Raw genomic sequence first — 14808 nt, 5'->3', positions numbered from 1 at the left:
TTATCATTTATCGAAACGGTTTATAAATAAGCTTAGTACCCGTGTCCATTTGTTTTGATTCTAAATGTTGATTTTGATGTAAAAAAATATTTTTATTATAGATGACGACGTTATAATGGAAACTATTTGATGTGGAGGACGAAAAAAAAATTTAAGAAATCTTTTTTTGAACGAAATTCCTTATGGGACGATGCGGAGGGGTACTCTAACCGGGAAAAAACGTCCGTAACGTAAATTTTTTATTAGTAACGCACACAGTGTACGACTTAAGTTTGTAATAACATACAAATTAGTAATGCACATAGTGTACGACTTAACTTTGTAATAACTTACAAAAAATAACATATTTTTTTTATTCCAGTGACCCTGGTCACGAAATTAGGCTTAACTAATAAAGCTGCTGCATCGTCAATGGTCCTTGATGCGTGTGTAAATTTTCAAGTTAATTGGAGATCTTAAAATTTGGTACAAATTTTATGATTCTGTTACATATCGACGGGAGAAAGCAAAAATGTCGTAACTAGCTAAATCACTTTGTACCATACGAATATTATATTATACATAAAGCTCTAGTGTCAAGTTGGATATTTCATGTTACGACAATTCCGCATTCTTCTGTGGATATGTACATAGATAGACATAGAACAAACTAATAAAGTAAGTTTTAAAGAAAACAAATTTTCAAACCTTCGACGAATCGTCCGTGCCATGGAAACTGAAAACCATTCGAGGCTGCGGAAATAATCAAATTAGATTAATAAATGCACGGTAATGCCCGTAAAAATAGTCTACGTCACTAACGTCTCGCCACAACAGAATGTAATATAAATTTATACCCAAAATCGATACCGCGGCACAAACATTGAATCAGGATAACCAAAGTGGTACCAAATCATTAAGATCTCGTTAATACAATATAATGACCGTCATGATAACGTGCTTTAGAATAACCGAGGGGCACTTTGGATTGGTCCAAGCTACAAGCAAAAACTTTTTTTTATCTTTATCTCAAGTTTGTAGTTTACTCTGATGGATCCCTTAAACTAGTTTAAAATTTAACATCACTTCAAAAGTAGTTCAGATGTATATATTACGGGAGTTCTCTTAATATACTATCTTAATACATAATTGTATAGGACTGCGGGAAAAATTAGAATCACAACCCTAGGGAATAGATACAATTTGTGCCTTCTTTTTATTTAATGTATGGTTGTGTACATTATAAAATACGGTATCGTAACCGTATCGAATTTTCTCGTTTGTATTAGAAAATAATTGCCAGAATTCTCGTTAAAACAACATAATGATTCCAATTACCCTTAGTTTCTGATCACCGTGAGATCAGCTGCTATTAAACCCAAACAGTCATTATTAGTACCGTAAGTTACGAGATATAGCGACATATATATTTTAATAACAAAGGAATACTACTATTGTACTATAAATTTCGAGAACGAACCGTGTTAAGTTGTTTTCAGTGACGAATTAAAATTTTCAAATAAAGTATTTGGAATGATACTTAGCGTGTAGAAGTAGAAGCATTTGTCGATTTCCTGTTTAGTATTCTACAATAACATGTATTTTTATTAACATGAATGTAATGGAACCTCTCAATAATATATTCACTCACTTCTAATTGTATTATCGTCTTAACACTTCCTAAAAAGGTGTATTTCTAATTAAAGGTTTATATATTTATATTACTAGTGGAGGTAGGGCGTGGTGTAAGCTCTCGCAGACTCTTTCCGCCATTCTGTTCTTGGTGCAAAGCAGTATTGCATTTCGATTTGAAGGACCGAGTGGCCGCCGTGAAAACAATTGATCTTATGTCTCAAGATAGATGGCATTATTTATGCTGTCATTGACACCAGCTGTGAGATGCTCAACAATAAAAAAGTACCATAATGTATAGATCAAGTCTGATGGTAGGACCTCTTGTGAGTCCGCACGGGTGGGTACCACTACCCTGCCTATTTCTGCCGTGAAGCAGTAATGCGTTTCGGTTTGAACGGTGGGGTAGCTGTTGTAACTATATTGAGACCTTAGAACTTATATCTCAAGGTGGGTGGCGCATTTACGTTATAGATGTCTATGGGCTCCAGTAACCACTTAACACCAGGTGGGCTGTGATCTCATCCACACAACTAGAGAAAAAAAAAAAGATCAGCTTAGAAGATTAATAACACAAGCCCTATTTACAAAGCTTATGCGAAATGTGTATGGCGTCTAGTAGACTCATCGAATAATTGAAGTTAGCTTAAAAAGTTGTGTTCACAAAGTTTTTTACCAAAAACGAATTATAAAGTGTAATATTAAATTTTACGCCATCATTGTTTAAAAGAGTTTTTTTTTTTTTATAATCATATAGAGATTCTAAGAACGATATCCAAAGCCACATCATATGAGCTATCTTCTATACCCATAGAAGAAAAACGAAGAAACTTTAAATGGTCAATTTATAGATGACAATTTTGTTTGACAGTTAAAATCGCTGATCACTCACACTTTATACCACACAACGAATGCATAATTTGTTGTACGTAACAACAAAATGATTAGTTCTAATAGCTATATGATGGGATTAGCTTAATGCTCGCCCGCAGACGTGTGAAGTGCTGGTTTCATAACTAGATACCATTAATGAACGGATTCAATCTTATTGTTATTTTTAGGATTTTTGAAAAAAGCTTTCCGTTTTTTTTATTTTTATTGCTTAGGTGGGTGAACGGGCTCACGGCCCAAATGGTTTTAAGTGGTTATCGGAGCCCATAGACATCTACAACGTAAATGCCGCCGCCCACTTTGAGATATGAGTTCTAAGGTCTACTTTCTATAAGGTATAGTTACAACAGCTGCCCCACACTTCAAGCCGATAGGCATTCACTTGCTTCACGGTAGAAATAGGCAGGGTGGCGGTACCTACGCGTGCGGATTCAAAAGAGGTCCAACCACCAGAAAAAATGTGTAAGCGGAGGTATTCTTACGTGCCTCATGCAGGACGTATTGCCGGGTCTACACTAACCTATGGGTCTACTTTTCTAAAAGCTGCACGTAATGTAATGAACTCTCTTGACTGCACAGCTATATTTATTAAGGAATGAGTTTTCTTCAAAGAAAAACGAGTGTATATGGTCTTCGTGACGGTAATAACCATGGTGATTTAAGGAGTATAGCTAAGCTACTGATACGCTCCAACTCAAAAAAGACATGACATAACACGCTCAGGAAAAACCGGATGGTATGTAGCAAATCCCCAAGATCCACTATCGATAGATGAACCTACTCTACGTAGTAAGGATGAACTCTGCTACAGTGGCAGGTGATTCGGTTCTAATCTCCTTTTTCTGTCGGTTTCTCTCATTACAAGATGTTGGCAATCAGTAAAGTTTAAAGTAAAAACCACCACCTTGCCTATTTCTGCCGTGAAGCAGTAATGCGTTTCGGTTTGAAGGGTGGGGCAGCCGTTGTAACTATACTGAGACCCTTAGAACTTATATCTCAAGGTGGGTGGCGCATTTACGTTGTAGATGTCTACGGGCTCCAGTAACCACTTAACACCAGGTGGGCTGTGAGCTCGTCGAACCATCTAAGCAATAAAAAAAAAAAGTAAAATGGTTTTTATCCATTGCGAAACTAACCATCTGCACCAGGCTAGCGATTTTCGAAGTATCTCCTGTCTTTCCCGTCATGATCAGCAGAAGCACTTGATAATATGCCAAACGTGGTTGAAATAGTTCCCCATGATACTGTCTATCAGCGGCAAAGAAATTCCCTCTAAAGCACAAAAAACTTTGCAAATGTAACAGACTCCGCCTCTAGTCTCAAGAAGGAGAGTTTTCTGCTCGAAACTTTTATTATGTATTCGCTATTTAACTGTAATTATTTACTGTAAAGTATTACTTATAAGTATACTGTTAATTATTTACTGTAAAGGCCAAAAGTCCGTCTGTCCATCACGGCACTAAATAAAAACAACTTAAACAAAAACTCCTCCCTAATAAAGCGATTTAAGTAAATCTAAAGCCTTCATCTGCATAAACAATCAAGTTATCAAACTATCCACGGTCCGTAGATACATCAAGATAAGATATAACTTCTCTATAGCGTGATATAGCGTGATTGATTCTGATTGTTAAATGCTATTAGTATAAGTAGTTTGATGTTTGCCGTTTATTTATTAGTATTGGTGAGAATTTTAAGTGGTAATTGTTTTGAATTTCACGATTTAATGGTAAATACTATAAAGTTTGTTGAAACACGTACCCTACGTGTTTCTTAACATTGTTCAAAGACTAAAATATATGGAGCTTTTACTTGATAGGCCATGTCCTATCAAGTAAAGGCTCCAAACTTTCAGAAGCGGTAGGAACAATTTTATTTTCGACTATTAATTTAGTGTCTTCATTACAATAATTCATTCGACTTGTGACATTAGCATAAGATCAGTGCCCGTTCTTCCGAAAAACATTGCGCAATCACCTGTGAAGTGTCTTGTAGGACTTCAACACATCCCCACGCCATGTCTCTCCGTTAATATTTATATTATGTATGATGCATATTTAGACTTTCTGCTCATTAAACCTTGAAATTTGTTTCACTTTGATTTTTTTTGTCGCCAAACCCACTCATATACTTATAGATAATAAGGAATAAATTGTCAGATCTGTTTATTTAGGCAATTTGCTTATTTCATGGATCTTTTTTAATTGCCTAGGCTTAATTTATGATTTATTTTATACTTGCTTGGTACCTTTTCATTATTGGCTTGGTTCAATGAACAACGACGTTGGTTGTATAATGAATTACTTGCAATTTTATTCCAGTACCGTATTTTATTACCGTATTTGTTCCCAATAAATTCATATTCAGTAATATGTTTTTGGAACGAAGTTCCTTGCGGAGGGGTACCCTAACCGGGAAAAAACGTCTGTAACGTAAGATTTTTATTAGTAATGCACACAGTGTACGACTTAACTTTGTAATAACGTACAAAAAATAACCTTTTTTTTTATCATTAATTGACCACGATCTCAGAGCGTTCGTTTGCGCAATACACTAACTCTTATGCAAACAACCGTGAATGAAGTGTACCACAATAAGTTCGCACGTTACCGAATGACCGTGGGTTGTTGCGAAACCTCCAGTTTTATTTTCTTTATACCTCGAATAGAACTTAAAATTAATATTTTTATAATAAGGAACTTCGTTTCTATCCGGTGTCTCACGACACCACACATCTTTTTTTTTAATTGAGTCAAATATCGCGCTTTTCTGTAATATCGCAATGTATCCTAAAGGCAAAATTAGCCAATCCAGCCAACACCACACATCTTTTTTTACTACATAAAACAAAGCAAAGCATACAAATTACTTAGCATGTAATGTGGTCGTGTATATTGAGAAATGGACACAGAGAAGTGCATCGGGTAGTAACGCCAGCAACGGCTTTTTTGTTATTGCTTAGATGGGTGGACGAGCTCACAGCCCACCTGGTTCTAAGTGGTTACTGGAGCCCATAGACATCTACAACCTAAATGCGCCACCCACCTTGAGATATAAGTTCTAAGGTCTCAAGTATAGTTAAAACGGCTGCCCCACCCTTCAAACCGAAACGCATTACTGCTTCACGGCAGAAATAGGCAGGGTGGTGGTACCTACCCGTTCGGACTCACAAGAGGTCTTAACCTTCAGTAATTACGCAAATTATAATTTTGTGGGTTTGATTTTTATTACACAATGCTATTCCTTCACCGTGGAAGTATATCGTGAACATTCGTTGCATCGCATCCGGTGCATCGCTCAACACGAATGCATCGGACGTCTTATCCTTTAGGACATGACGACTTCAGGAGGATGATGTATTACAAATCTAAAAATATAAAATCTTCATCTCAAGACATTCACTATATTAAAATGACTGAAATACTTATTTACTGCCAGTTTATTAATTAAGTTTTAATAGTAACTAATAACATTCGAGATAGAAGTGAACCTAACCGCAGTAAGATAAGAGAACGTCCAGTGTGCAAGGTCGGAAACAGCATTCGTCCACTACGCCGCGTTTCCCGCGAGATCCCAAGTGTTGTCTCGTCCAGAAGTAGGGCGCGTACTGCGCACCGCTGCGTTTCTCCACCCCGAAGCACAAGTCGGCGAGTGTATCCGCCAAGTGTCGGCCGCAGTACGTGCGCGCTACCTCCTGCGCCTCGCCTGAACACATCAGACTGATCACGACTACTAACATGAACATTACTGAAGTCTTCATCATGGTGCTTTGTAATCGTTTTAGGAGAAGGTCCTTATCAGCTCAACGTATTGGATTTGAATGTGATGTAAGCAAGATGAACTGGTGGTTTTATACTAAAAACTCCTTAATTACTATTCAATTAATCCCACTTTACAATGTCGCTTGGGTCCATTACGTCAAAAGCACATTAGACCAGAGATCTGGAAAATTTCATTTATACCCGGGTCAAACGTTTTAAAGCCTGAATGAAACCTTACACACTGTCAAATCAATTAGACCGGCAGATGTAAGCCTAAATATTGATAATGATGTAGCTCGTAGTGATCCCCGAGCAGCGCACGCTTCGCATATAAAATCCGTGAACATGGTTACTGTCTTGCTTACTGTGAATGTTCTATTCCAGCACAAGAATTCGGTCCGTGTACATTTTATGAACTGGTAAAACGATAATTTCGGAGCTTTGCTGGAGAATACCAGTTTGCAGACCAGAGTTTGGCGAACCTTAGGCTTGCCGAACCTCGCATCAAACGAGACAGTCTTAATCTAAGACTTCTTAGAATTATTTCAACATTGTAACCCGGTCATCACTTGGCACGCGCAGTTCCTCTATGGTAGAATTTGCCACTACGAATCTTTTGAAATGATTCCAGCTATTAAAGCACTCATACCACGCCATACTTTCATAAATAATCTACAAAGCATGATGATGACTACAGCTCTGATAAAGTCATAAACGCTCTCTTCCAGCCACGCGTGTATCGAGCGTTATGAACTGGTTCTAAGTTCACCACTGATACCGGATGATGCTTACTTTGTCTCCTAATTACTACTTACTACATAATGATGATGACAAATATTTATAAATTTTGCGAGGCGTTCAAAGTTAAAAGTTGCGTCAAGTAAATGTACAAAATTTAATTCAGTTCATTGGTTAATTATTGGAACCTACGCAATGCCATATAAATCACATGTACATGTGTTATTATACAAATATTCATTAACTAATCGTCCATATATAAAGGAAGGGTTGTTTAGCTTTCATCACATTCACATTTCATCAGTCGCATTAGCAAGACTTCCTTCGAAACACACTTCAGTCGCCAAACATGAAATTACTCCTTGCTATTGCATTAATGTTGACAACAGTAATGTGGGCGTCAACACAACAGCCACAAGCAGTGCACACGTATTGCGGGCGCCACTTGGCTCGAACTATGGCCGACCTGTGCTGGGAAGCGGGCGTGGACAAGCGCAGCGGTGCTCAGTTCGCGAGCTACGGATCCGCGTGGCTTATGCCGTACTCAGCAGGACGCGGCATCGTGGATGAGTGCTGTCTCAGACCCTGCAGCGTGGACGTGCTTCTGTCGTACTGTTAGACCACTCCTTTACCAAACTAATTCGTTCTCAATACATTTGGAAATAAATAGCTGTAAATAACAAAAGTTGTTCTTCTCTTCCTGAACCATAACTAGAAGTGTTGACTGGCGATACACATACGGTTTTTAGCCTTTACGTCGTTGTTTTTGATCGGCAAAAGCAAAATTAAAAGATATTGTCTTGCTCTCGAGCCCCGTGAAAATGTTTACTTTTGTGGCGTGGCATGACAGACTCTCACGCCTGGGTAATATTAAGCGGTTATCAGAGTCATAACACTCACAGTTACTTGGGCAGTAGAACCCAAGAATAGTTGCATTACTGTGTAGTTCTTAACCAAACCATAACTTAGAACCGGCAAATCAACGCAAACAAAAATCTCATGTAAGAGACCAAATTTATGACCTTGTGTATACCACTCTTTAGCCTTTTCATTTTGTTCAGATAATATTCACAAATGCTCACGGCCAACAGCCTATTAACATTATATTGGTCATGCTGAAGGAATGCTCGCCTAAGTGTGTACAACTTGAGCGTCTCCCTGCAAAAGTTCATGAAACTAAATTCATTTCGTGTAGGGTATCTTTAATTCTATAAAGGCCATATACACGTTTTATCTTCTTTCCTCTTTTTGTCTCTATCATCTGTCATTCTTCCTTTTCTCTTTCGACTTCCTTCAAGAGTTTGGTCTTTCTATCTGTAGTGGTCTTTTGAGTCGCCACAATGGTATGATTTCGTATTCTCAAATATAATATCTTCAAACTGTCATATTCTTGTCTTACTGATAAAGGATAATGCCTAAAAGTGGGCCAACTTTATGTCAAAACTATTTGTACTTGAAAAATTATGCCTTATTTTTTTACGTTGTTTAGTTTATGTATCAACATTTCTTTAAACCTGGCATTGTTTTACAAAAAAATAAATTACTTATTTGATAACATCCCAAAACTGAGTGCCATAGTTTTTAAATTCGCCAATAGGCAAAGGGCTTAGCCAAAAAGCCTTATAGTAAACCTTTAAGCTGCGAAACGAAAGAGTTGTCTGTGACTTGAACAACAAATTAAAAAAAAAGCTAATGGTTATAGACTTTTTAGTTTATTTTTATCAATTCAATATTTATATATTGTAATAATAATTATTACTTAAAAACATGAATTACATATTTAATATTTTTAGATATTATTGATTCCATTAGTAAAAATCTCAATGGCCTACCATTACTCTATTCTTATTATATATGATTAGAGAGTTTTGGCAGCAACCCGAGTGAAGCGTCACTTGAAGTTTTTTTAAATGTTTTTTTAATAGTTTATTGTGATGTATAATATATAAATTGGGTGTTGTTTTGTGTATTAAACGTCAATAATCGTTGTTCACGATTATTGAGGCATTGGAATAAAACTGCGGCTAACATAGCAGTGACTGTTTTTTTTTTTTCAAGATAAAAGGTTGCGGAAATTCACGCTCACTCAATGTGTTTGTTCACCCTGTTTTTTCCAACTCCTAAAACCGTCACTAGAGAGCGCTGTAATACGCAAATCCGTTGTCATGATACCCTTGTCATAAGTGACACTGTATCCGTAGATTATTGATTTTTTATTGAATATACAAGTTTTTCTAATCCAAGTTTATTTTAATAATCATCCCTCGGAAAGTCGAACATGGTCCAATACGAGCCAGATAAGAAAACAACTAATGATAAACAACAATTTTAAGTGCAAAGAATGTTACAAACCGTAATTAACACAAAACTATTTCGTTGCTAAGTACTAGTGAATGTGAAGAATGGGCCCGGACAGTTATATTAAAAAACCGATATTCAAAATAAGATATTTAAGGCAAAGATTAATTTCAAAAAGTCACCTGCGTCTAGAATAACAAGGGAATATATCGAAACGAGATTGCAATTATTGGAACAACACTGGTTAGTTTGAAGAAAATCACCAGAATGTTATATTGGGATGCGAAAATAACGAATATAGCTATTAAACAAAAGGTACAATAACAAACGTTACATCGCGAACAGCATTCTGGCCAGGCTGGTGGGCCAAAGGGCTTTATCTTCAGAGTCATCCAACGGTGTTAAACAAATACTCGATACGACAAATGATTGCTTGCACGCTTTATCTAACCTTGGTATACCTGTATCGACATGGGACATCCTGATTATATATCTCATCACAATAAAATTGGATAATGAATCCCAGAAACAATGGGAACAAAAACTAAGCGAACAGGCTGATCGATTGCCTACACTAAGCGAGTTCCAATCATTCCTGGAATCAAGATATCGAGCACTCGAGTTTTTAGAACCAAACCAAAGAAGAGAGTTTAGAGGCAAAGATGCAGTGGATAAACCGAAGGTGTTCAGCGTGACGACGTCTGTATCCTGCACATTCTGTTCGGGACATCACTTGCTTTATCAATGCAAGAAATTTGTACAAGAAGCCATCGGGAATCGCCGGGACTTCATCCAGAAGAGAAAACTGTGTTTCAATTGCTTCGGAGCTAACCATTCGGTAACACAGTGCAAACGACGCACGGCTTGTCGGTGCTGTGGCCAACGTCATCACTCGCTGCTGCACCAGGAAGGCGGCACTCACAATCCGACCTTGGCGGGTCCTAGTCAGCCCACTAATCAACAGCGGGAGCCAGCACAAGAACCGCAGGCAGCGGATCACGTGGAGCGTGTTGTCAGCCATTTTTCTAACAGTGAAATGAGATCAAGTAGTCAAGTAATGTTAGCTAGCGCATTAGTTTATGTATCCAACAAGGGTATGTATCACACACTTAGGGCATTGTTGGATCAGGGCTCTCAAGCCTCGTTTATTAATGAACACGCAGTTCAACTTTTGCAGCTTTAAAGGTTGCCAGTTCTAAGTACCATATCTGGTTTAGGAGGAGAAAAATCTAGTATTTCAGTAAAACATATGGTTCAATTTAAAGTACAGTCCACATATAACTCTTTTAGCTATCCCGTTCAAGCCTATGTTTTAAACTGCCTAACATCCACTCTTCCTTCACAGCAAATTCAATTTCAGGATTGGCCGGTATTGTTGCAATTGCAGATGGCTGATCCAGGATATGGTACACCAAGCAATATAGATCTTCTACTGGGCGCTGATGTGTATGGTCAGGTTTTGTCAGAAGGCATATTGAGAAATCCACCTGGAACCTTGACAGCTCAAAATACACAGCTGGGATGGATCCTGTCGGGACGAGTTTAAGTTAGTGGGGATACTCCTTACATTATTAGCGCACATACCCATGACAACTCAATCAATGATTTGCTGCGTCAGTTCTGGGAGATTGAAACTGACTAGCATCATCCACTTTTATCCAAGGAAGAAGAATCCTGTGAAAGATACTTTGAATCCACTACAACTAGGGACAGTTTGGGTCGTTATGTTGTAGGTCTTCCTTTTCGCGACAACAATCCACTTGCTCAAGAAGAAACTTGAAAATAATCCATTCTTGAAGCAAGAATAATCCAAGGTAATAAATGTAGCCACCTGGCTATGAATCATATAGAAGTAATTAATGACAAACAAGAAGCTGCTAAGCCAGGATGCGTTTATCTACCTCATCGTGCAGTTGGTTGTTCGCGAGGACAAAAGTACAACGAAGGTCGGCGTTGTTTTCGACGCTTCGTGTAAGGGTACCAGCGGCAAGTCATTGAACAATGATTTATTGGTAGGTCCAAGGCTTCAACCAGAGTTACGACACATAATTATGAAATGGCGTACTTATCCTATATGTTTCGCAGCGGACATAGTTAAGATGTATCGAATGGTCAAGGTCGTACCAGAGCATACTGACTTCCAGATAATGTCACAAGGGTACTATCAAATGTAAGAAATCTAAAATTGTAAGACCAGTCTCCAAACTTTGCATTTTGCCTATCGCTTTTTAACATTACTTACCTGAATAACTGTAGATATTTCATGCAATGTATGTAACTTAAATGTATCTTTGGATGCATCAGCTATTAAGTATTTTGTTATTGTTTAGTTGTAAGTAAGTACGAACTGTTTAAAAGCAACCCTTGACTGAACTTTGTCGTTATTATGGTTTCTTTAATGTGTAAGTTTATATTTAGTTCATGTTGAGCAGTTCTTTATTGATTACTATTAGGTTAAGATGTTACGGTTTCATGGAGATGTTAATTGTACATGTAAAATTTGATGGCCTTATTGTTGGCTATGAACTTTTGTAGTTCATGGTGGGCGGAATGTTCACCCTGTTTTTTCCAACTCCTAAAACCGTCACTAGAGAGCGCTGTAATACGCAAATCCGTTGTCATGATACCCTTGTCATAAGTGACACTGTATCCGTAGATTATTGATTTTTTATTGAATATACAAGTTTTTCTAATCCAAGTTTATTTTAATAATCATCCCTCGGAAAGTCGAACAGTGTTATTCATCGAGTTGACGTCAAAACTCCCAAAAAGCAATAAAAAGAGATACACCAGCTTTTTATTGAACAAAAAAATATATAACTACGACAGACTAGGCTGTATAGGCTACGCTCTTTGCCTGCTTATTGGCGAATTTAAAAACAACAACAACAATATCGTTGCCGGCTTCCGGATTTTCATTTCATTTTATTATTATTATGAGGATATAATAATAAAATGTACGTAAGGGCTTATTTCTAGCAACATTAACCACAATTAACTTATTTAATACTGTAAATAATGATGAGAGTGATTATTGATTTCGAAGAAAACAATGAACAACTTAATTTTAGCTGCAGAAAAAAACAGACTTCTCTTAAACCTGGGAGAGAATATAAAAATCGTTTTCTGAATATAAAACGATATTTGTTTGTCTATCAAATTCAGTTAAAACCATCATGACCCGACAACTTTTTTTAGGGGCCCAAACGCCCTAAGAAAATGGGCATTACTGTACAATTCAGTGTTTATTGGACATTAACAATATTTTCAGGTATACTATTGTATCGTGACTGGCAGAACAAATTTAAGTGAAGCAAGTGTAAGCCAGCCTCCTGTCTTTCTCGCCGGAATTTCTCATTAGGTCGCAATTCCGAGCTGATCTCTGTGGGACCTCATCTCTAAAGAAATTGGGGCACCTGATAGCAAGCCTTTCCTTCCTGAATTTCATTCATCCATGCTACTCAAATCTCAAAGTCTCTAAAATAGCTGCCGATGAAAAAAGCCAACAGCCTATTGATATTTCTTAAACTAGCAAATCTACAGGTTGCAAATTGTAGGCCCACACCAAGTACAGTTTATCTAAAATCAGAGTAGGTACTAAAAGCGTCTGCCGAGTAGTAACGCTATAACAACATTTCAGACACTAAGAATATCGCTAACCTGCAAGCAGTTTGGTTGAATTAGACCTAAAAGAGCTTTGAAGTGAGTCAAAGACCGACTCAACAATAGGTGTCTCAATAATGCACTACTTATATAAATTTCGTAAGACTTTTTTTTTGTGCAAGTGGCCACTTTTAAAATTGTCTATTGTCACCTGTGACGGTCCTGATGATGAGAAATACAACGTCACAAAAAAGACGAAAGGACTGTCATTGTAAAGTGACGGAAATGGGGAAGTATGCTGAGTCAGTGCGCAAACTTAGCGGAATTGTTAGTCAAGAAAGTGTCATCTATTTTGTTAATTATTCAAAAAAGAGTGGACAAAAAGTTAGAAAAGACAGAGTCGGATAAGAACAGAGAATCCCGTTTCAGTCGACATATCGGTCGGTCTATCGACATCAATACTGCAAAAAATGGGAGTGAAAAGACTCTAAAACATCAGTTCATTGTTCTCAACAACTGAATACTCTGTTTAATTATCATCCTAGTCGTACACTCTTGACAGAGTGGTCGTGGTCATGCATCAGTCGAATCCTGTGATACCGATGCTCTCGCGATGCGACGCCATTAATGGCGCTGTTTAATTATAGATCGCCTCAAATCAAATCTCAAAGGGACTAAAAAATTTATAAGCTAGAGTCAACTAAAACGCAGCTAAATACCCATCTTTAAATGAGTAGAAAAAGGTCCAAGTTTTAAAATTCTTACAATGTAAAATGTTCATCTCAAAACTTTCTCTATATTAAAATGACTGAAATACTTCTTTACTGCCAGTTTATTAATTAAACCTTAATAATAATCAATAAAATTCAAGATAGAATTGAACCTAACCACAATAAGATAAGAGAACGTCAAGTGTGCAAGGCCGGAAACAGCATTCGTCCACTACGCCGCGTTTCCCGCGAGATCCCAAGTATTGTCTCGTCCAGAAGTAGGGCGCGTACTGCGCACCGCCGCGTTTCTCCACCCCGAAGCACAAGTCGGCGAGTGTATCCGCCAAGTGTCGGCCGCAGTACGTGCGCGCTACCTCCTGCGCCTCGCTTGAACACATCAAACTGATCACGACTACTAACATGAACATTACTGAAGTCTTCATCATGGTGCTTTGTAATCGTTTTAAGAGAAGGTCCTTATCAGCCTAAACTATTGGATTCGAATGTGATGTAAGCAAGACGAACTGGTTCTTTTATACTGAAAACTCCTTAATTACTATTCAGTTAATCCCACCTTACAATGTCGCCTGGGTCCATTACGTCAAAAGCACATTAGACTACAGATCTGGAAAATTTCATTTGTACCGGGGTCAAACGTTCTAAAGCCTGAATGAAACCTACACACTGTGAAATAAATTAGACCGGCGGATGTAAACCTAAATATTCATAATGATGCAGCTGGTATTGATCCTCGAGTAGCGTCACGTTTCGCATATAAAGTCTCTGAACTTGGTTACTGTCCTGTTTACTGTGAATGTTCTATTCTATTCCAGCACAAGAATTCGGTTCGTGTACATTTTATGAACTGGTAAAACGATAATTTCGGAGCTTTGCTGGAGAATACCAGTTTGCAGACCAGAGTTTGGCGAGCCTAAGAGGCTTGCCGAACCTCGCATCAAACGAGACAGTCTTAATCTAAGACTTCTTAGAATGATTTCAACATTGTAACCCGGTCATCACTTGACACGCGCAGTTCCTCTATGGTAGAATTTGCCACTACGAATCTTTTGAAATGATTCCAGCTATTAAAGCACTCATACCACGCCATACTTTCATAAATAATCCACAAAGCATGATGATGACTACAGCTCTGATAAAGTCATAAACGCTCTCTTCCAGCCACGCGTGTATCGAGC

The 14808-nt window shown here is 37.8% G+C and overlaps 4 protein-coding genes and 1 long non-coding RNA gene across 8 annotated transcripts in view; 2 read left to right on the top strand and 3 right to left on the bottom strand.

Moving 5' to 3' along the window:
- The window catches only part of LOC149501960 (uncharacterized), a 396223-nt gene that overhangs the window by 164129 nt on the left and 217286 nt on the right, over nt 1-14808 (top strand). The window lies entirely within an intron of this gene.
- Nucleotides 1-14808, bottom strand: part of NetA (Netrin-A) — a 215628-nt gene that overhangs the window by 118370 nt on the left and 82450 nt on the right. The window lies entirely within an intron of this gene.
- On the bottom strand, nt 3604-6599 carry LOC114249645 (bombyxin B-4-like). Its single transcript, XM_089730808.1, has one exon. The coding sequence runs from the start codon at nt 6263-6265 to the stop codon at nt 5993-5995; it is 273 nt and encodes a 90-aa protein (XP_089586934.1). The 5' UTR covers nt 6266-6599; the 3' UTR covers nt 3604-5992.
- On the top strand, nt 7262-8229 carry LOC114252227 (bombyxin A-8-like). The gene has a single exon (XM_089730809.1). It carries the CDS (start codon nt 7351-7353, stop codon nt 7618-7620), a length of 270 nt encoding a protein of 89 aa, XP_089586935.1. The 5' UTR covers nt 7262-7350; the 3' UTR covers nt 7621-8229.
- LOC114252201 (bombyxin B-1) lies at nt 12560-14731 on the bottom strand. The gene has a single exon (XM_089731520.1). It carries the CDS (start codon nt 14056-14058, stop codon nt 13786-13788), a length of 273 nt encoding a protein of 90 aa, XP_089587646.1. The 5' UTR covers nt 14059-14731; the 3' UTR covers nt 12560-13785.

Source organism: Bombyx mandarina, chromosome 11, assembly GCF_030267445.1.
Source record: "Bombyx mandarina strain Sakado chromosome 11, ASM3026744v2".
Classification (NCBI taxonomy): Eukaryota; Metazoa; Arthropoda; class Insecta; order Lepidoptera; family Bombycidae; genus Bombyx; species Bombyx mandarina.
This window is presented reverse-complemented; position numbering and strand designations above follow the sequence as displayed.

Coding starts and splice junctions, on each gene's coding strand:
- LOC114249645 (XM_089730808.1), bottom strand. CDS start 6,265: ATGATGAAGACTTCAGTAATGTTCATGTTAGTAGTCGTGATCAGTCTG.
- LOC114252227 (XM_089730809.1), top strand. CDS start 7,351: ATGAAATTACTCCTTGCTATTGCATTAATGTTGACAACAGTAATGTGG.
- LOC114252201 (XM_089731520.1), bottom strand. CDS start 14,058: ATGATGAAGACTTCAGTAATGTTCATGTTAGTAGTCGTGATCAGTTTG.